Below are 23,644 nucleotides of genomic sequence, written 5' to 3'. Positions count from 1 at the left end.
GCATTCTCTGTTAGCTAAGAGAACAGTGGTTATAAACTTCAGAAATAAAGGTAACAGAGAACAGCTGCTATGGCAGAATCATATATGGCATCCTAGACTATAAACTCTAGTGGGCTATTTCTAACACCCTTAGAAAGTCTCTTAGAGATTAAAAGACAGACCTAAGAGGTATAACACTTCCTTTTCAGCTAAGACCCAGTTTTAAGTGCAACTTCACATGGATTCTATTAAACACACCCATTCTAACAACCACAAATAACCCTTTACCTCTAATAGCCTTAGCCAGTGAGCTATGGCCTAAGGGCATTTGCAAGTACAACGTGGTGCACCTCAATACATGACTTGTGAACCAAGGGAAGATGCTCTCTGAATCATGTGCATTCAGCAGGCAAGACCATATTAAAAAAATTTTTTTTTCACTTACATCTTTCTGGTTGGAGTGGAAAAACCTGAGTGCGAAGTTACAGGACTGGGATGCAGCAGCGTACTGACCTAGGGATTCAGCGTATCGGGTCAAAAGATAACTAGGTTGGGAGGAAAGAAAAAAAAATGTTATACCTAACCACCTCTAGTATCAAATACTACACTTCAAATTACTATGGTAGAGAAATAACTAGGCATACGGAACATTAATACATCCTGCCATAGAAATTATTTAAGCCACAGAATCAAATTAAAAGAAAACCAGCAAAGTTAATTTACTTTTGTGGGAGACCTAAAGTTCTATGCTATGCTTTCTCATACTCTGATGATTAACAGAACACAAGTTGTTAGAGAACAGAATGCTGTCTTCCTTAAACAGCTCTACAGGGCATTGAGAAAATAAAGAAAAATCAAACTATACATTAAAAGGATCTCTGGGGTCAAGAAATAAAGCACATGTGTCAGCCACAACTGCAAGGCAGAAGTAAAGATTTCAAAAACAATGTGTGGTAAGAAAAAGAGTCCAAAGGATGTAACTATTTGCTGTCTCTGGGGGAAATTTTTTTTTTTATCATTTGTAAATCGTACAAATTTAAAATTACCACAAAATGCTAAGAGATATAAAACTCTTTATGCTTTGCAATGGTTTATAATAGGTGATTATTTAATCTAAGAAGCTTATTATCAGAAACAACTTTTCTGCGAAAATCAAAATGTTAGCGTTCCATATATGAGGACCCCTCCACTTCCTTAGCTGGCTGCTCATTATTCAGAGTATATACTACCAACCCAATGGTGTCATGCTGGATATGCTTAGCATCAAGGCTGGAGTACAGATCCACCACTGGCTCAAATGCTCCCAGCATACAGTAGATTCGAACAAGCAGCAATTTGAATTGAGCATTGGAAGGGCTATGGGTTAATCCCTCTTCCAGCAAAGTCAGGGCCTGCCACACTGCGGTTTCATCACCTAGAACCAAAATATAACAGCATTATCCACGGATCTAGACAGCAAATGGAGGTTTCTCAAGAACAAAAAACACAAGCTTACTGACATCATCACCCCTCCAAACTATTCTAAGAATGAGGTTAGGTGGCCGAGAATAAATTTTGGATACACAGCTGTAAGCAAAACAGAGAATTTCCCTGAATAGACAGTCCCTCAATAGTGACTTCAGTTTTTAAACTGCATCTGCAAAAATGATGCAAACTTTAAGGTGTCAGGTCTTGTGGAGAGAGAAGTTTAGAATCTCACAGGACCCTAGATTCTGAGAAGAGATGGATTTTGAAGGAGAAGTGGAATCCACCAACCTTCCCAGTACTGGATTTTCTCTACAAGACCCCAGACAGATGCTTTCTCTAGACATCATTTTTCTTCCACATGTACTTTACTAACAGGATGTCAACTAATATTTGAAAAAAAAAAAAAACCCAAAACTGCTCATTAATAAACTAAATGATACACTTTTTTTGGCCTACCAAAATTCAATATGTTACATGCATCAATAGTCTTAAAAAATAAGTAACTTCCCTTTTATGAAATTATCTAAAGAAAATAACAGAAATAAAGATAAAATTTTATATACAAAAATATTCATTGTACTAATAATGGAGAGATGATTAAGTAAATTATAGTAACACCCACACAGGGAAACATCATACAGTCGTTTAACAAGAAGTTTTTAATAGTGAGGGAAAATAATTATGTAATAATATTCAGTAAAACACACAGAATTCAAATGAGTGTGAAGAGTTCATCTCAAGTCTATAAAATATGCACAAGAAAGAGAGAAGGAAATATATAAAAATGTTAGAGTGCCTTTTAGAAGCTGGAAAAGTAAGGTTAAAGTAAACTGCTTTCCAAAATTACAGTAAAAGATATTTTTACAGTTCAAAAAAATAGCTAAAATAAGTCATGCACTGAGCTTTTAAAATTATATTGTATATGCTTTTTCTAAGAGAAAAGAAACAAGTTATAACCAAAAATTGGAGTTTTAGATAAACATCATCCATAATCCTACCCAAACTATGCAAACTACCCATGATCTACTCAAACTGCCATTATGATTAATGTACTGCTTTGAACTATAATTACTTATACACAGTAGTAATCATGGCATACATCCAATTTTGTGTTTTCCTATGTTGTTACCTGGTTTTCACAACCATAATTTTATTTAATTCAATAATCAGTGGCCTAAACTCTGCAGTAACACTAAATATAAGACCCAGAGATAAGAGTCATAGGTGGTTCCTGGTCTCAAGAGGCTCAGAATTGAGTAGAAGAGATAGTTGGACAATTATAGATAGTAGATAACTTCTTAAAATCCTAGTTTTTCAAGGATAATTAGTATTTAGAATTAAAACAAAAAACTTAAAGTTCTCTTTTACATGGAAACAAAATTTCAAATAGAAAAAAGTGGTTTAATTTATACTTCTGAGCTATTAAACCCAATGTTCTGAAGACATTTATCATCTAATTTTATTTTACAAAATTTAGTATATAACTACAACCCTATGCAAATTCTTCACCAATCAAGGAGCATCAAGAGTTGATGAGGACTTGGGGAGCAAAATTTTTCTAACTAAATTTTGTAATATAACAAAATGATATAATGAAAATATATAAAATAAGTAAGTGCTGGGGATATGATATATAGCATGGTAACTATAGTTAACAATACTGTACTGTGTATTTGAAAGTTGCTAAGAGAGAAGATCTTAATAGTTCTTGTCACAAGGGGGAGAAACTGTAGTTACGTGACACTTTAAACTTATTGTCGTATTGCAATATATACATACATCAAATCATATCGTATACCTTAAACTAATACAATCTAATGTAATAATTATATCTCAATAAAACTGGAGGGAGAAAATTATATTCTTCACTCCCCATTTTATTTTTGCAGCACAATCATAAAGAAATGCTTTTGTTGCAAAAATATTTCAGAGCACCATCAATTTCCTAACACACTCTTCTTAAACCTTTCACATTCAAATCAGTCTCTTTCAACATCCTCATCAATTTTTTTATACATTTTTAATTTTTGTCAGATCTACCTTGAACAATGACTATGCTTATGATTGGAGCATTTCAACATCACTTTCACTGACTTCAAGAAACTCTGCATCCTTATAATAGCTATAACTTACCATTTATTTGCACTATAGGATTTTGGATAGTCTATCTAATTTCTTTCTCTAAACTGTAACAATCTTAACTGTTTTGTTACAAGGTTTAAATTCATATAAAACACTTTCAAGTGCCTGATGATCAACGAATGTTAACTGTAGTTATTATTATATGGTCTGATATCTTGCTCAAAAACCAAGAGATTAGCAAAGTCATAGTCACTATGAGCAAGAACAGATGCTAGAAATAAGTGGGAAAGTGTATTTGAATAGGGACAAAATTATTAAGTAGTCAGTTCTTTAATGGTTTTTATATTAAGATGACTTTTATGGCCCAAAGCAATCTCATGAATCTGGGACTCCAGATAACAAGTACTCTGATAAAAACGATTTCGTCCCCACCCCGGTACAATACAGTATCACATGGGTATATACAATGTCCTACAAAAGTTCAGAAAGGGCATAAAATCTGCAGTGAGAAAGGGGGTGAAATCAAGACAGGCTTGTCAGAGGCACTGTTTGAATAAAAGTTAGATGAAGGAGGTAAGAAAGTTATTTCAAAGATAGGCAACATGATGTTCAGTGATAGTAGCAAAAAAAAAAAAAGTAGATTCAGGGCTCTAAGTACTTAAGAATCTGGAGATGCAGGCAGAGGCTAGATTATAGAGAGCATTGTAAACCATCTAAATAAGGTTGACCTTCATCCTCAGAAAAATAGTGTATCTGAAGAATTTTAAGCATGAGGAGGATAATATCAAAATTGAGTGCTCAGTGAAATGACCCATGAGGGCAAGGGTTGTATCTTATCTTGTACATTACTGTCAGCCCAGCTCTGTTTCTTCTGTAGGCTATTCTCATGAATAATACACAATAAGTAGCTAAAGTTATTTTTTTCTCAAAAAGCTGCTAATATGTGAAAACATCAGAGGGTGAGACCTAAAGAAAAGGCAATCTCAGTACCATTTGCTGAATCATCCTTCTCTTGTTCAACAACTCATGAATGATGCTTCCTTTACCACGTATTACATTTTTGTCTTAATAGGCTAATCTGAACTATATTCCAAAAAGAGAGTATTTTCCGGTATATAATTTTTTTTCAGTGAACAAAAATGGCTATCCCATTCCACGGGCCCATACATCTAACTCTAAATCAGTTACTCTGTATTTTAATTATTGTAACTTTGTAATAGGTTGTTCACTCACTATTCGGAAACATTTAAAAACAGAACAGATATCCACTGATTTAAGATTATCCTGATTACAGAGAGGAGGGTACTTGGAGACTTGGGTTCTTCTAGAAGCACCCTGTAGAAGGGCAAGGAAGGAAAACCTTAAAGCATAAATCAAATTCTTGGATTATATAATTAGCCTAAGGATTTATAATCAATAAAAACAAAGAGTAAAGTTAAACTGAAATTGCTGCTTTTTACCTGTTTCTCTCCATATATCAATAAGCACATGGACAGCAAGGAGACAGTAATAGTCTGAAAATTGCAATTCGGTTTTCAAACAGGATTTCCCTATAGGGAAAAAAAATCATATCTGTATTTTAAGATTTGTTCAATTATTACTGCCCCAAAGGATTTTTTTAAAGCAAGAAACTGACAGGAGGGAGAAGAGAAAAAAGAGGAAAAGAAACTAATAAGAATGGGGTAAAAATACCAGAAGAAAAATATAAGCCATGAATCAAAAGAGTCAAAAGAAAGTGAGACCACACTCAGCTGGAGCAGAAGGAAAGGTTTCAGAACAGAGGTGGTATTCCAAATGGTCTCAAAAGGAGAACAGCAAGATCTGGAAGGAGGTGTTAGGTAAAGAAAAGAACAGAAGCCAAAGGCCATGTATAACTAAAGTATTATGCTTGCTACTTGACCTGTATTTTTAGAATACAGTTAGAGAAATACTAATATCATCGAGTCAGATAATTTATATTTTATCACACATGTCTAAACAATCTGAAGATCATCTACTTCTAAACTATTTACCTCACAACTTATTCTTTTTGTTCACTTACATCCTCTTTGTATTAAGAATATTAAGGTCTATAAGCAGAAAATATGACAATAATCATAAACTCTATGAAATTCATATAAGCCCCAATGTGGTGAAGAGTAAGCTCACCAGATCAGGAAGGATATGGACATCTGGGAGCCAACTACAATTTTTCAAAATGCCAAGCTTCAGAAAGGCTTTGTATTTTATTACTCGGATAGTGTTCCCACTTGACAAAATATTTTCCTTGCCAAAAGCGTTGTTAAAACAGTGTGCTATGAATGATAAAGTGACTTCAAAGTCTTAGCAGATCAAGGAACGACTGCACATTTTGAACGGTTACTCACCAAATTCCAGTCCATGCTGGTACCTTAACATCAATTCTCTGACCACACTCAATTTCTGATTTTTATCCATTGTATGATACAAGCCAAGTAACCTCGTCAGCTGCACCACACACAAATGTTGCTGCAGAGCTCTGATGTCAGCAGGCAGTGCCAGCTTATCCTCTGTTGGTGTTGACAAAGGAACAACTCCAAGCAACTGATTAATAAACTGCAAAGTAGGGGGAAGAAAGGTGCACAGGTGTTCTCAAAACAGAACTAGTCTTTAGTAGGCCATAATTAACAAATACTTAAATAGTCTAGAAAGAGATATCAAGAGAAAATACAAATTGAAACCCCTTTAGCATACCATTTTCTGTCTACCAAAATCACTAAGACAAAAACACTTCTAACAGTACACAATGCTGATAAAACTCCAGTGAGACTAGCACACTCGTTCATTGCTGCCCAAAGGGCAATACCATGTAGTATATGCACTAAAAGATTAAAAGAATTGTGAAAATGTTTCCTAAATTGTAATATATTAAGATAATACATAATGCAGCAATGAAAATGTTTAATTAGGAAGACTATAAAAAAGAGCAGGTTACTCCAAACAAACCTACTATTATACTGATATAATAAATTCTTAAACAGTATACATTGAAAGTAATGATTATATCATGTCAGTCGCTTTAAACTGCATTTTTAATCAAAGCTTTAATTTTGAGATAATTATAACTGCATGCAGTTGTAAGAAATAACACAGAGAGATCCTGCGTACCCTTCACCCAGTTTTTCCCAATGGTAACAGCTGCATTGAAATGTTTTTAATTCTCAAAATAATGCTATTTGCAGCACCATAGATGGGCCAAGAGATTACCATAGTAAGTAAAGGAGGTCAGAAAGAGAAAGACAAATAGCATATGACATTACTTACATGTGGAATCTAAAAAAATTATACAAATGGACTTATTTACAAAACAGAAACAGATTCACAGACATAGACAACAAACATGGTTATCACAGGGGGAAGGAGGGAGGGATACATTAGGAGTTTGAGATTAGCAGATACAAACTACTATGTATATGAAACAGATAAAACAACAAGGTCCTACTGTATAGCACAGGGGACTATATTCAAAATGTTGCAATAGCCTATAATGAAAAAGATTATGAAAAAGAATATACATATGTATAACTGGATCACTTTGCTGTACACCAGAAACTAATACAACATTGCAAATCAACTATATTTCAATTTAAAAACAAGTTTTTAATTCTCTAAATTTGGTATAAATTTTTAAAAACACCAGTTCCAGTCACACATTTATTAAACACAGGCTTATTTTTACTCCCTTCCAAAACCCTATTAAGATGACAGTAAAGAACAAAAAAGGAATCAGCCTCTAAGGATCAAGAACATATGAAGAGATGACAGCAAATAAAAAACATTAACAAGATTTCAAAAGGGCAGGTGGTAAGTAATGACCAACACAGAAGGCCGAGAAAGCTGAAATCCAACAGTATGCAATAGGGACACCACCAATAAGCAGCAAGCCTCTTCCAGCCATAGCACCTTAGAAGACTCAGAAATTAAGGCCATGAGGTGTGCCTAAAAGCTAAAGTGCTGGTGGGACCAACAGGAGAATTTGCTAAATTCTCTCTAAGAAGTTAGACCCCTCCCCAAGTTCATTAACTGACTTCCTAAACCCAGCAGGAGCCAGAGGTTTTGTTTTACCCCCAGGAGAAACTGAACCAGCGATACTACAGACCTAAGGGGAGAATGGGACAGAACTATTTCCTAATGTTCCAGACTACACCAAGAGGAGTTTTATATCTTTACAGTTCTGTCAGATTGATTGGGGTGAACTGAACAAAAAATATTAACTCCAAGAAAGCTGTGCAGGAAAGGTAATCTCCATAAACGAAGTGGCTGTGAATATCTAGTCATAAAAATATATTGAATTATGACTGAACTATACTGGGGGGAAAGTACTTAAGGGAAGATGTGGGATATTATGAACGAAATGATCGCCTTCCACAGTAGGACAGCAATAGATGAAGCCTATAACTGTAAAAATAAACAAAGCCTATAATTCAGAAAAACGGAGGGGTATAACAGAAGAAACAGTTAAAGAGTTGAAAGTGATTTACCTGTACAGAGCCAGAACCAGGGCTGGAGATGGCAAAGAGCTGCAATCATTTTTCAACATAAGCCTTGTAGTACCATTTGACTTTTCCAATTTTATATACGTAATTTTTGGATACGAATAAAAAGTAAATTAAAATAAAAATCCCACTCATCATGCAGTTTCACATTTGTTAATGATTTTGCTTCAATTTGTCTACAATTGTATGAATTTTCATTTTAATTATTATGATCAGATAATCATATTTGTAACAAGAAACCACAGCACTGGTTTTCATGTTTTTGACTAAATGCCTATATAATTTCTACTGCCAGCTCTTCCATTCTTGTAAACCATTTTATATATCAAGTTATATTTATTATTAAGGTCTTCTCTAACGAATGCTAAAGAATCTTCCAAACAGTTTCTGTCATGAAACAATACATCCATTCTCTATTCTAAACTGTACAGTTTTACTGCTATGCAAAAAGCTTCTTTAAAAACTGGAATCACTTTATTGTTAGGTTAAAACCCCAAGGCAAAGGAAACAAAAGATAAAAATGCTACCCTGGGTGAGCCACTTAAGGATAACTGGACTCAATGGCCCACTCTTAGAGGCTAGTCTCATTTTAAAAAGATGTGTCTCCTAATTCACTGGGACAACAGTTCTCAGTATGAACCTTACTCGGACAGTTTGCAACACTTTGACAAACATACTGCTGAGTGGCAAGATTTTTAGCTGCTGAAGTCATCCTACATTTAAAAAGTTGTGGCAGCAAAATTAGCCCTCCCAAATAAAAATTTACATAGGACTACAAAACTCATTGCAACAGCTTTAAAACCTTTGTCTCACTGAACAATGACCACTTCAACACTGCTAGTATTTTGTTACTTCTGGAGGATTCCTCCCAGTATATAATTACTATATGGCGCCACATAGGTGACCTAAGATTTTCAAACATGCCAATCAAGTAGAGCTACTGGTACTAAATTTATATTAGCAAACCTATATGAATTTCAGCTTAAGGCAACATAAGCATTCCTCTGATGCATTCCTAACATTTTATGTTTCAAGTTATAAGATGATAAGCACTATAAAACATGATCAATTGTTCCCTGTCTTAGCACTCAGCAAATATGTCCAACACTTACTGAACGAATCTCTCCCAATGGTTCCATTTTCTGCTTAAATCCCTCTAGTTACATGAAACTCACATACTGTATTTTTAGAGAATTCTGACTATAAAGATGACCTTTTTCTCACTGAGCCAAATTCTTAATTCCCTGCAGCAACTTCTTGCTGGTCCCTGTTCTCATCCCTCTTCTACAAGAGAGCTTTTCAAACTATAAGAAAGTACTTTGTCCTTACCAGACCAAACCTCTCTTCTACTTAACCTTTCTCTCATAGGCTTTCAAGTCCTCCTAAAACCCAGAACCCTCTTTTCTGGGTATGTTACAATTTATCTAGAAAACTTCTAAAGCTTGGCATGCACTCTATAAGCACAACATATCAAGAACAGCTTTTCTAAACCAAAGTGAATGGTGATAGTCATTTCAGAGCCCAAGAGAGACCACTGGCTACTTAACAGTTTGGAAATGCACTGCCCCATCTGCCCTAGATGTGCAACCTCAAGTTTGCCAAAGGATGGGGGAGGGTGTAGCTCAGTGGTAGAGCACTGTGCTTAGCATGCACGGGGTCCTGGGTTCAATCCCTAGTACTTACATTAAATAAATAACCTAATTACCTACCCCCCCCAAAAAAAAGATTGCCAAAGTATGGACTCCTGGTGGGCTAAGGCTATGGTCACCAAGCAAATACTCTAGTCATCCCCACTGTGCTCCCACTGAGCTTCACTCACTCCCCATGGGAATGACAGAGGTTTTCTGGTCTTCCAGGTAGTGGCAGCCCTGTGATAGGAAGACTTCCAATCTTCACTCATTAGACTTTTTCATGAATAACTCTGATCAAAGTCACAGACTCTCTTGATACATATCAGTATTTCTTTATATGGTGCTCTATCCTACCATGGGCATACTGCTTTCCCACTGCCTACTACCAAGGATACTCTAGGCTAAACACTAAAAGCCTTTAATAAGGAACAGGGTATGAAGTTCTCATCAATGGGTAAGCAATCCAATTCATGTTGCTGTGGATGAAGAGTCTACAGATAAGGATCCCCTTTCTCAATATATAATTGATTTGAATCGATTCATTCACTACAAAAACTCCCAGTACATGACAACTGACTACAACATGGTACCTCGGATTAGATTCCAGAACAGAAAAAGGACATTAATGGAAAAACTACAAAATACAAATAAAGTCTAGGGGCCAGTTAATAGTAATGTATCAATGTCAGTTTCTTAGTTTTGACAAATGTACCGCTGTTATTTAAGATGTTAACTGGGGAAAGCTGGGTGAAGGGTCTTGTGTAACTTTCTGTGCTATCTTTACAACTTTTCTGTAAACGTAAAATTATTCCAAAATGAGGTTTATTTTTTAAATTTTATTGAACTATAACTTTATAACTGACATAATATTGTGTTAGTTTCAGGTATACAGCAAAGTGATTCACATATGTAATATATATTCTTTTTCAGATTCTTTTCCATTCTAGGTTATTATAAGACACTGAATATAGTTCATTGTGCTATACAATTTAATTATTTTATATATAGTTGTGTGTATCCATTAATCCCATACTTCTAATTTGTCCCTCCCCACCTCTTTGGTAACCATTAATTTTCTTTTCCATGTCTGTGAGTCTGCTTCTGTTTTGTAAATAAGTTCATTTGTATTAGTTTTAAATTCTACATGTAAATGATATAATACTTGTCTTTCTCTGTCTGACTTACTTCACTTAGTATGATAATCTCTAGCTCCATCCATGTTGCTGCAAATGGCATTATTTCATTCTTTTTTATAATATTCCTTTGTGTTCTCCATAGTGGCTGCACCAATTTACATTCCCACCAACAGTGTAAGAGGGTTCCCTTTTCTCCAAGTCCTCTCCAGCATTTATTATTTGTAGACTTTTTAATGATGGCCATTCTGATTAGTGCAAGGTGATACCTCACTGTAGTTTTGATTTGCATTTCTCTAGTAATTAGCAATGTTGAGCATCTTTTCTTGTGCCTATTGACCATCTGTATGTCTTCTTTGGAGAAATATCTATTTAGGTCTTCAAATTTATTTTTTTAAAAATCCCTGAGATTTCAAGTTTCAGACTGCTTCAGCAAGAATAAATCATGATTTGAAGCAATCAGCAATTACCTGCTATAGTTTCCAGCAAATCAGGTAAGACATTAAAAGGAAAGTCCATTGGACTTTATCAAAATTTAAAACTTTGCTCTGCAAAGGATTCTGTTAAGAGGATGAAAAGACAAGCTACAGACTGGGAAAAAAAAACCTTGAAAACACCTATTTGACAAAGGACTTATATCTAGAATATCTAAAGAATTCTCAAAACTCAACAGTAAACAAAACAAATTAACTAGAAAATGAGCAAAAGACAGTAACAGACATTTCACTGAAGAGAAAATTCAGATGGCAAATAAGCACATGAAAAGTGTTTAACATCCTGAACCATTAGGGAAATGCACATTAAAACCATAAAGAAACATCACTACACACTTATTAGAATAGCTAGAATGAAAAATAGTGACAACACTTAATGCTGATGAGGATGCAGAGAAACTGGACCACTCATACACTGCTAACAGGAATTTAAAAGGTATCATTGCTGTGGAAAAGTTTGGTGGTTTCTTAAAACAAATATGTAGCTTTCATAAGACCCCACAACTATACTACTGGGTATTCTTCTCAAGGAAATGAAGACTTAAGTTCACATAAAAAACCCATACAAATGTTCATTGCAGCTCTATTTATAATAGCCAAAACGTGGAAACACCCAGATGGTCTCCAACAGGTTAAAGAAATTGTGCTATATTCATACCATGGAATACTATTTAGCAATAAAAAGGAACGAATACGATACGATACATGTAACAACATGGATGAGTCCAGGGAGTTAAGCTGAGTTTAAAAAGTCAATCTCAAAAGGTTACACATAATATGATTCCATTATATAACATTCTTAAAATGACAAAATTACAGAAATAGAAAACATATGAGTAGTTGCTGAGGGAGAAGGATAGGTAAAGGGGGAAATACAGGGAGGCGGCTATGGGGAAAAAAGGGTAGCACATGGGGGGATCCTGGTGGTGGGATTATTCTGTATCTTGTCTATAATGGTGGTCACATGAATCCATGTGCATTATATACTGCACTAAATACACACATACAAACATACCACACATATACACACAAATGAACACATGTAAAGCTTGTGAAATCTGAATAGGGTCAATGGATCGTATCAGTATCAATCTCCTAATTACGACATTACACTATAGTTATGCTAGATCTTACCATTCGGGCAAAATGGGTGAAGGGTATGAAGATCTCTCTGTATTACTTCTCTTACAACTGCATGTAAATCTACAATTATCTCAAAATATGTATATATATATATATACACACACACACATACATACACATACACACACATATATATAAATACAAAACAGGAGAATCCAGTTGTCTATCAGGGGTTTATTCCAACTGTGGCTTAACTTAACAAGAAATCATGCCTTTAACCTGATAGCACATAAACTTAAGTCTTTATTTAAACTTTAATGAAAATTTTTTTAAGTATTTTAACTTTAATTGAATGAAAAACTTCACATTTCCTCAGTGTAATAACAGGTAAACTGAGTTTGTAAGACTGTTAATTTGGCTTGATAGAGCAGTTATCTTGATATCTCATGCTCACCACTCTTACTCATTTTAGAACAGAAACCCAAACATTTAACCTAGTTATAATAAATACATGCACCCAACAGAATTCTCAACTGTACTTACTTTTGTACACTGTGTAGCAGGCAAGAGGTCAACAAACACCTTGAGGTCTGTGAAACAACAAGGTTTATCCCCAAACTTTTTAAAATACTGGAACATTAATTCTTCTGGATCACCTAAGAGAGAGGGGGGAAAAAAATCACTAAATTATTCATGGATGGAGCAATTTCTAATTTAAGTGAGAAGTCTGATTTGAAAAACATTTATTACAATTAAATGAAAACTTTGCTTGAATGAGAATGACAATGAGGGCTGGAAGATGGCTTGCCAGTTTCAAAATAAATACTTTGAAAAGGAGTTGAATCTTACAAACTCAGTTTACCTGTTATTACACTGAGGAAATGTGAAGTTTTTCACTCAATTAAAGTTAAAATACTTTAAAATTTTCCATTAAAGTTTAAATAAAGACTTAAGTTTACATGCAAACATTAAACAAATACGTTTTCCCCCACAACAGTTCCTGAACTACTTAACAAGTATTAAATAAATGTTATCTAAATGAAAAATAATGTTTTTTAACAGGCACACCAACAGAAGAGGAAATAAATGGAGAGCCACAGGCCAGTAATTCCAAAGTCACTCACTATGGAAAATTTAAACCTGGATATGTAAAAAGGCACCAGTTCATTTTATTTTTCCTCAAATTAAAAATAAAAATAGTAAAAATAAAATGCTCTCAATTTGAACTAGACTTTGGAAGCAGACATTTTTAACAAGGCCTCTATAAGATTTTAGGTCTCAATTCCTGCTCACGTTTCTGGGAACAGAGATCCATGGCTTTAAGCAGATTCTCACAAGTCTCTGTGATCCAAAAGAGACTAACAATCACTCACTGGTCTGATAAAAAAGAAATTTTTTTGTGGAGACTAGAAAAATTCACCAATTTATAAGATTCCAGCTGGCGAGAGGGAAGAGAAAGATGGGGATGAATATCCCAAATGTGAAAGCAGATCCCATGGTTTTTTATATCCAGCTTTGGAAAGAAAGCAATTCTTTGAAATTTATTTTAATATTTTGCTGAAAAAATTTTATTGCAATTCTGGAACTAACACAAACTAAGGTTATTAAGGTTGACCAAAAGAAAGAAGTCAACATGGAATTCAAAATTTGTTGTGAGTAATCTACATAGGGAATGAGAGAGGCATGTACGGTCAATTTTCAAATGAGCTGCAAAGAACATTAATTAGATGATTAAAATGGACAGAGACGTTCTAAGATAGGTTTTAGGTATGGAGAAGGGCTCATCGTCTCAAGACAACTGGTCCCTCTTTAAGTTAATCAACTTTTAATGAGAACCAAATTTCTGTAATGATGAGTGGGGGGGGAGCTTTCTTTGGAGTTTTATCTTAAAACATGAAACTGAAAAGGTAAAAATGTTTATTATCTTAAACTTAATAAAACGGGGGGTATAATTAAAACTATAAGCTTCACAGAATGAGCAAAGAATTCCTGTTTTTAGAGGCAGAGGTGCTATTTTCCCCACAAAAATCTCAACTAGTACAATATGACAATCTTCGCTTCTTGTGCAGTAAGCTCAAAAAGAACCAATTTACAAAAACATCTAAGGGCTTCATCAAATTTCCTGAAGGCCTCTCTTAATGCTTTACTATCCAAATCATTCTGTTCTCCCATCTTGTAATTATCCTGTAAATTTTCTCAACTGTTAATTGCTCTAACTCTGCCAGATGTTGTTTCATAAATAGTTTTGCGAGTGCTTACAGCAGATTTTCAAGAAATCTTTCATTCACTCTTGAAATCCAGAAACTTTTACAAAACAAATTTACTTTGAAATTGATTTTGACATTGTTGTTGCGTCAGCAAAAGAATGCCTGACAAACACTCTGATGGAACAGGGAGAGATGCTAAAGCTAAGCCAAGTTGAATGTGTGACTAAGGGCTAATTTTATAAGAGATCCATTCATTAGTAAATATTTTCATGTTATGAAGACATTTGCTTCCCAAACACAACTTTATCACTGTAGGCCTCAAAGAATGGATACTGCACTTGGGTACTAAGGGCATCCCTATATCTTCTCCAGCATTCTCAAGTATCATTACAGCTTCTTACCCAATTTATACTCATCATTAAAACCTTGATGTCGTAAACGTCTAATCAGCTCCAGTTTAGCTAGATGGGGTCCTCGGAGATGGCGAGAACTTTTAGATTCTTCTGTGATCCGATCTTCTATAAACTTCACAGCTTCTTCTGCAGAATAATGTACTTCTCCTTCTAAAGAGCTGGATATAAACACATGAAAAAGGTATTTTGTGCCTCTGTTGTCCAACCCAAGACTTGAAGTCAAGCCAAACTGATTTCAAGAAACAAATTAAAAATAAGAAAAAATACTCTGATAATTTACAAAACAATACAAGTGAGAAAAAAAGAGAGCTATGAGCATATTTTGACCGTTAACACGACATATGATTCCTCCCAATTCTGGCATCTGATTACTGCAGCATGACTAACCACCTCTACCTCTTTCTTAAAGAATGTATAATTTTGCATATATAAAATATACCTAATAAAAAAATAAAAGTAAATTTTATTGCTTGAAAAATAAAGGCTGAGAAAAATTAAATGACTTAGTTAATATTATAAAGCATCAGTTCGTAATTAGTTTCTTGTCTCCTATTTCTATATTCACTTTTTAAAAAGATATCATGCATGTTTATTGTAGTATCATCTGTAATAGCTCACAAAACAGGAATCAGCAACAATCCAAGTGTTTATAAACAGGGACAGATTAAATGAATTTGGTATATCTCTAAAATGGAGTTCTCTTAAGCCACCAAGAAGAATGAATTAGATATAAATGTACCATATATGGAGAGATGCCCAAGATATACTTTGGGGGGGGGGAATATTAAACAATTACATCTAAGATAATCCCGCTTTTATAAAAATACTTGTTTGTATCTGCATAATTTAAATACATCTAGAAAAAAGACACCAAACTCTCTTTTCCAAATAAATCTGGAAGACACCAAACTGTTATCAAGAGTTATTTCCGGGTCAATTATATCTCAATAAAACTGGGAGAAAAAAAGTTATTTCTGGGATAGTAGGATAACTAGGAACTAACACTTTCAACACTATATATTTCTGTACTAATTTAAAATGTTTACAATGAACATGTATCTATTTTAAAATTTTAAATTGTAAAGAAAAATCTTACTTTGAAAGGGATACATTATTTAGACAGAAAAAAAGAATTCAATTATTAGGCTTACAATGAAATCCTTATTAAAAAGTGTTGTAATTCAGGAAAGAAGACAACTTACTGTTCACCTTCAGCAGGAGGAGTCCAGGCCTCTTCAATCAGTCGAAAGACAGAATCGAAATAAGTCAGATAGAACTGCCAGTCATCTGAGCTAAAATCAGATTGAATGGTGCACACAGGATTAAACCCAAGTTGTGACAAATCTGTCTGAGGAACCATGATAATTCAACTAATTTTCTAAGTTATATTTTAGTCTTTACTAGAAGAAGCCCAACCTTCCCTCTGGATTTCTTCTGCAGCCCTGAAAGGGTAGCAACTTCAGAGGCATTTTCAAAGTCAAATTTTTTTGAGAAACTACTCTTTCTCTCAATAAAATGACCAGGTCTAGAAAACTAATATTCTTAACAGAAAACTCCCCACATTAGTGCTTTCTAAAATGGAAGAGAGAGGTTGGGAAAAGGCTCTCTCTTTCAGACCAATATTGAATTTGACAAAGTAATGATTTTTCAGCATTCATTAGGAACACTCAGCACCCTGGTGGCATAAGTACCATTATGCCTTGTTAGTGAGAGATGAAGGCTCATCAAAAACTTTAAAAAATATCCAGGACACACAACTAAAAGATTTCAGTTTATGCCCAGAAATCTCAGAAGACATAAACCAAAAAAAAATCAATAGTGAGACCTGAAAGCCCCACTCCACTCTTACAGTCCAAAAAAAAGCATCTACTTACTTTTTCAGTAAGAGGCGCCGGGAAAGGGCATTACACTCTGGCCACCTGCTCAGCTTCTTGTACATAGCCATGCATTTATTTTCCCGACTCTGAATCTCACTTGTCAACTTCTCTACAATTAAAAGTTATAAAGTTGGTAAGCTGGTTTCATTTCTGCTCAGAAACCAGAACAAAGTCCAAACACAAGAAAGAAACTGTTACATTTTCTTATTCACTCTCTTAGAAAATGGGACTATTATTAGATACAAACTAATATCTCACAAAAAAATTATTTTACTGAAAAGAAAAAAAGTATATTTCTGATACAGTTTTATGGCAGCAAATAGTCTATACATACTTATAAGAAACAAAGTCTTTTTAATGGCTGGACCTAATGAGAGATCTGCTACTCTTCTACATTTCGTTACTCCCAAGGCCCATAAAGGGTGTCAAAACAATAATTGCATTCCCACAAATTTCTCCTAAGGAAATCAAAGATGTGTAAATATTTAGGAACCAAAGTCTCTGTCACAGATTTCCAAAAATAGCGGAAGAGTTAAAGCCATCTATGAAGTTCATACAAATAAGTTTTCCAACAAAAAGGGAAGAAGTACTCTCTCAACAATGGAGAAGAGCTAACTTCTTTAACACGTAAAATGCTCTTGCAAATCAATAAGATTAACCAAATTTTTAGAAATAGGAAAAAGATAAGGAAAAGTAGCTCAGAAGAAGAAAATATTAATGTTCTTTAAATAAATGAAAAAATAATTATCTTCCCTCATAATTAAATAAAAAACTGTAAGGTATGTTTTATCTGATTAAAAAACATAAAAAGTTTGATATAACAGTTTGATAATACAGGTTAGTAAGTATGCAAAGAAACAGACCCTCTTACAATTTGACAGCAAATAAAGGTGGTAGGAATGCACACTATAGCCTCTCAGAGGGCAATCTGGTTTGTAGCAAAGATGTTCCTTGCAAATAGTCTAAACATCCATCACGGACTGGTTATGTATAAACCGACTACATTAACACTATGGAACATCGGGCAGTTATTAAAGAGAATGAGGTAGTGAGGTATACCTTTAAGGTGCACTGTTAAGATAAAAAAAAAAACACTGAGTATAAAAATATGCAGAGCAAAGGTCACAAACTCAAACGCCTTCATAGGACAGGCAGGTAAAGAATGTTTGAATCTAAAATACAAATCCTAACTAGAAACATTAACATTCAAAAATTTTAAAGAAAAAAATGCTTTAATAAAAACATCGTGCTGGTAAGGGCCAGGTACAGTACATTCTCAAATGTGATTAAAAAACAAAGGGAAGGGGAAGATACTAATACTATAAAAGGACAGACAGACCAAGCAACTGGAGAAGGACAAAGAGAGCAGAGAACTAAAGATCTGGGGTAAAATCTTTCATATTCCTTGAATTTTCTGAATCCATGAATTAATTTCAATTTTAAAATATTTTTTAAAAATTAATGTACAACATACAGAAAAACCTGGAAGAATATAAAATGATCACAAATTATTTTTTAATGTCTTTATATCTTTGTTTCTGTATGAGGAAGAAATTTTCCAAAATAAACATCTGTCATGTTCAAATAGGGAAAAAAACAAAACAGATAAACAAACAAAAAACTTAAGAAAACTTTGAAAATTACCTCCTAATTTTCCTCTGATGACATCCAAGGCTTCCTGGTATTTTCCCAAACGTTCCAGGATCATATAGTAAAGTTCAACCTTACAGAAAAAACAAAGAAGTGCAATAATTGAAACTTTTCAATAATAAAAAGATAAGTCATTTGTATGTTTTTAAGAAGTTATCTAATAGAGAAGAACACTGTATCTTCACATGAGATGAAACTAACAGTGAGAATCAGACAGTAGTATCTCCTCTATCTGCATCTATCTCAGCAGACAGCACTTGCTGGAAAAAATGCAAGAGACAGCTCACTTCATTTTACCTAAGCCAGGGGCTTGCAAAGCTTCACATTTACACAAAAGGCAAGAGTGACGACCCAGTTCTCTAAATGGAATAAAGCAACAGTTTGTAATACTGTAACAATATCAAAATCATGCAAATACAAAAGTGGGGCTTAAATTACTCACTTCAGCCTCTGCTTCTATCTTGTCCTCTTTCACCATTTTTTCTACCATTCTTTCAGCGAGGGGCAGGAACATCGTTTTTGAGAGGTTTTCATCCTGTGCTGATATAGACTGGAGGAGAAAAGATAAACATTTCACTCTAATTTCCCCCGTTTGCATTATTTATAGTATTATCATGCAGACCATTATTGTGACTCCAGCACATAATTATCAATCCACTATGTCAAATATCGGACCTAATTTGAACTTGCCAAGAAGATGTATTAGACAGTGGTTTACTTTACAAGAGATTTCTTTACTAAAGATTCATTATCCTATGCATTCTTGAAATGCAGTTTCCGCATTATGATATAACTTTTAAATAGGTCATTCATACATTTTTCTAGAAATATGTTAAGAAGGTGTATGTCTATACTGTTTATTATATATAAAGAGTACTAAGTATCTGAAGAGAAAAGCCTTTCAGATGTCTTCTTGAGATCTTCACATATTAAAAGAGAAATGCCAATTCTATTTACAGTACTGCTTACTATTAGCTAATAATCTTAGAATGATAATTAAAATGAATGCATGATATTAATCATTTTAATATCACAAAAGACTCCGCTCAGAGCTCATTTACCCCAGTGAACAACCTTTCAAGGTAGCTATCCTGCCTATTTTATAGGTAAGCTAAGGCTAGAAAATTCCCCAACAGCTCTCCAAGACGTGGTGAAGTCCATATTTGAAAGCAGACCAGTCTGAACCCAGAGCCTCTCTGTTCTTAACTGCTACACTTTAATTCCTTCCTCCTCATACTCTCCTACACAGTATCCCATTTTAGTCCTTACAGTTGCTCTGGGAGATGAGCATCTCCATTGTGCAAAAGAGCAAACTGAGGCTCAGAAAGCCGAAGTGATAAAACAAGGACACTCAGTTCAATAACCTTGTTCACTAACCAACGATATTGTCTTATCTTAAAGATAAACCTCAGGTCAAAATATCAAACATTTTAAGGCTCATACTTGATCAAAAGACCCATAATGGATCTAAGATCCAGGGAAAATATACTTTGTGCTACACACAAATAAACTGACATACCAACTCATAAAGAATACCAAATCTCCCCAGTTCAAAAAAATCAACTGACAATATGTTAAGTCTCTGTTTGACACATGCTGCAACACGTTACTCAACATGTTCAAAGGACACATTAAGGACAGTAACTATACACAAAAACAAAAATCTCAATCCCATTCTGAATGCCATACTCACTTGCATAATTAAGCTCATCACAGACCAAAAGTAGTAAGGGTTTTTGGGGACAATCTTGTATAGAGCCATGCCAGCCTGAAAGACAGAGAGCCATAAACACTTAATTTAGAAAGCACCATACAGAGGGCAGTTAATGACCTAGATATGTGCCAAGAAGTTTCCTAGAAGAATAGCAACACGTTTAAATATCCCAGTTACTGTCAAGTGCCTAGTGACTTGATGGATATTCTCTATCGGGTAACAGTAGAGGCAAATCACAAAGGTGAATTTTTACATCAGGAATGATACTTTACCTTTTGAATCAGATTCTCTCAAACTGAAGCCCTGTATTTCTAGAAAATACTGCAATCCAATATAGTTCTGGTAAACTACCAAACACAAAATTTGGCTTATGAACGTACATCAATAAATAACTTTACTGAAGACACTGCACTAATTATATTAAAAACAAATAAATGCAGAAATCCAGACAGTGTATTTAAACTTCAAAATTAGGTAAGATTACTATGACATAATGCAAAAAATAATTCTTATATGAGGAAAATATTCAGGTTCTGTCAAGATACCATTAATTAGAATTGAACCCTTTCATTGTGAAATGTATAATATGCAAATACTTAAAAGCAGGAACATGGCAAGAAGGCGCAAAGGAGATCTATTCATGTACACCTGAGAATCTGTCCATAAATAGCCAACAAATAATCAACGCTAAGAACTCTGTTAGCTAATTAACACAGTTACTATTTTATTTTTTAATCTTTTGCCTATCTTCAATCCACTTGAAAAAATACATGGAGCCCCTCCTTAAGTGAAAGGAACCATCTATCCCTGCCAAGGATACAAAGATTGAGTCCCAATCCTCGAGGCACTTAAAAGCTAGAGAAACAGGTAAGACAAATATTCGAACAACTAAAATATACTTGGCAACAAAAATAAATGCCCTATACAAAAACACCATACTAAGGTGTTTCCAAGGAAGGCAAGGTTAATAAGTTTGTTTATTCCTTCCTTTTTCTTTTTTTAAGGAAAGGTAGGGAAGAGAACTTTATCAATAGAGCCTTCTCCAAAGTAGCAAGCAGTCTTTCAGAAGGACTCTGAAAGTCAAACAGAATGCCTATAGGCAAAGATGGCGGGGGTAAGAATACATACACAAACACAATTATTTAGGGTCAATGGATAAGTGAGTGAATCAATTCTAAGTAGGAGAAAAATGAGTAACCGAACAAAAACATTAAAAAAAGAAAAGACCTGTTGAGAAGAACAAGTAGAACATTTGGCTGAAACAAAAAATTAAGAGCAGTAACAGAAAAAAGGGCGAAAAGAAAAGACAGAGGTACTTTTGTTATACGTCATTCAAAAAGGAGTCTATATGGAGTAAAGAAGTGATATGTATATATCTGTACTCTTCTAGGAAGAATATTTTAGCAGTACTGTGAAGAAAGAAAACAGGAAGAAAGAGGTAAGGCAATGAAGAAGCTAACCAGGATAAGGTAGATCAAATAGAAAGAGACCTCAATGACACTGGAGGTAGAATCAAGATGATCTAGACACAAAATAGGCACACAGGATAAGTAAGGAGAGTCTAAGATGGCTTGAGGTTCCTGCTTCTAACATCAAACTCTGGAGAAATGGAATGGAAAGTGTTAGAAAATCAATTTTACTTGATAACTTGAGGGAAAGAAAACATTTTTATAATGACATAAGAAATAAAAAGGAAAAGAATATAAGCTTACCATGATTTTTTAATATAAAAAATAAGAAAAATTTCATGCCCACACCCAACTATCTTGCAGATATTAACATTCTGCTGCTATAGAAAACCTCTGACCAGAGACAAGTTTGAAAAACACATGGCTGCAAACAGGAATATCACTTACAGAAAAAGGAAAGTCTAATCACCATATGAATGACTAGCAACAGTTTACTAAAGATGGTTTTAAATACTTCCTGCCAGAGATGTCATATGAGGCAAACGTCCTCAAATTTTCTGATTCCCTGGCTTCCCTTCCTCCTACCTCCACCAATTTATGCAAATCACCCATTTATTTAACAAATATTTATCCTGCAAATGCTATTCTAGGAACTGAAGATTCAGCAGTGAACAAAACAAAAGCCCTCACCTTCATGAAGCATAACATGTAATTTACAAAATATCTATTACACTAGACTGACATACTCCTTTCAGAAGAAATATATATATAAGCTAAGAACTGTAACTACCTTCAGAGCAACAAAGGCAGAATAAAAATTAGACATTCCATTCTAAAACATTAACACTAGAGTGCTCCATTCTTCCAATGCACTAGAATAAAATAATGTAAAAGCATGCTATGGGTAAAACACATTGGAAAACCTGTTAAGTCACATCAGTGCAATGTTTCCAAAAAGCAACATGCAAAATTGTATATATCTCTGGCAATATGTAAAGTTAAACCATATGTAAACAAAATCTGTTCAAGTGGCAGATTACTTTTTCCTTTTTTTTAAAACTTACCGTAGTGTTGCTATTGCATGAAGTTGTACTTTTTGTTATTTTATAAGTATGTGTATATACATATTTCAAAAATATATTTTGTGGGATCATAAAACTAACACATGCTTTTTAAAAAAAGGAAAGAAAAGAAATTAAGATAGAAGGTATCCTTAGCCCTATCTCCTGGTAACATTTCAGTACATATACTTAGAGATACACCCTTTATTAAGGAGGGGTGGATGTGAGGGGAGTAGAAGGCCACTTTCCAACCTGCTCTTCGCAAGTAACATATACTGGGAACATCTTTCTAGATCAACAGATAAAGACAAACTTGGGAGGGGATGGGGTGCTGCATTTTTTCCTACGATATAGGTGAACTGTAATTTCTTTAACTATGTCCATAAATGTACATTTAATATATTTTGCTGAAAACATATTCCTAGAAAGAAAAATGATACTAAATATTTATATGTATATACATATTAGTGTTGTCAATTAAAAAAAAATACTCATTTTACATTAAGAGAAAAGTTATAATCTCTGCATACTATTCCTGAGAATATACCCCAACAGTAAATAATAATAATAAAAATCTCTTCAAATAATTATATTTGGGCCAAAAAAAATTATTCCAATTTTAAAACTTGCATAAGCAAATACAAAGATTGATTTTAAAGAGAAAGGATTTATCTAATACAGTATCTTCCACCCTCCCTGCTTTATTAGGTATTTCAAGTAAACGAGACAAAACAAAAACCCATGTACAAAGGGTTTGCCCTAAGACATTATACCCACAAAGCATTTCTTTAAAAAAATTCTAGCTTGACATCATAACCCTTTATGAGATTTACAGTGCAAACTGCATTTCTCTGGGATGTCAGCTTTACCCACCTATTAGTGCAAATGTAGCTCCTTCACGTGTATACAAGGAACACCTAAAATGTGCTA

At 34.2% G+C, this 23,644-nt stretch overlaps 1 protein-coding gene across 1 annotated transcript in view; it reads right to left on the bottom strand.

Annotated features, from left to right (window-relative positions):
- Positions 1 to 23,644, bottom strand: part of NAA25 (N-alpha-acetyltransferase 25, NatB auxiliary subunit) — a 60,539-nt gene that overhangs the window by 20,413 nt on the left and 16,482 nt on the right. The window contains exons 5-15 of the mRNA XM_006204828.4: positions 20,224 to 20,298; positions 18,973 to 19,080; positions 18,525 to 18,603; positions 16,878 to 16,989; positions 16,206 to 16,295; positions 14,992 to 15,161; positions 12,927 to 13,039; positions 5,895 to 6,102; positions 4,989 to 5,078; positions 1,213 to 1,393; positions 425 to 524 (exon numbers count right to left, since the gene is read on the bottom strand). Coding sequence (XP_006204890.1) covers positions 425 to 524; positions 1,213 to 1,393; positions 4,989 to 5,078; positions 5,895 to 6,102; positions 12,927 to 13,039; positions 14,992 to 15,161; positions 16,206 to 16,295; positions 16,878 to 16,989; positions 18,525 to 18,603; positions 18,973 to 19,080; positions 20,224 to 20,298 — 1,326 coding nt within the window. The remainder of the gene's footprint in view (positions 1 to 424; positions 525 to 1,212; positions 1,394 to 4,988; positions 5,079 to 5,894; positions 6,103 to 12,926; positions 13,040 to 14,991; positions 15,162 to 16,205; positions 16,296 to 16,877; positions 16,990 to 18,524; positions 18,604 to 18,972; positions 19,081 to 20,223; positions 20,299 to 23,644) is intronic.

The sequence above is a fragment of the Vicugna pacos genome, chromosome 32 (assembly GCF_048564905.1).
Source record: "Vicugna pacos chromosome 32, VicPac4, whole genome shotgun sequence".
NCBI classification, from domain to species: Eukaryota; Metazoa; Chordata; class Mammalia; order Artiodactyla; family Camelidae; genus Vicugna; species Vicugna pacos.
This window is presented reverse-complemented; position numbering and strand designations above follow the sequence as displayed.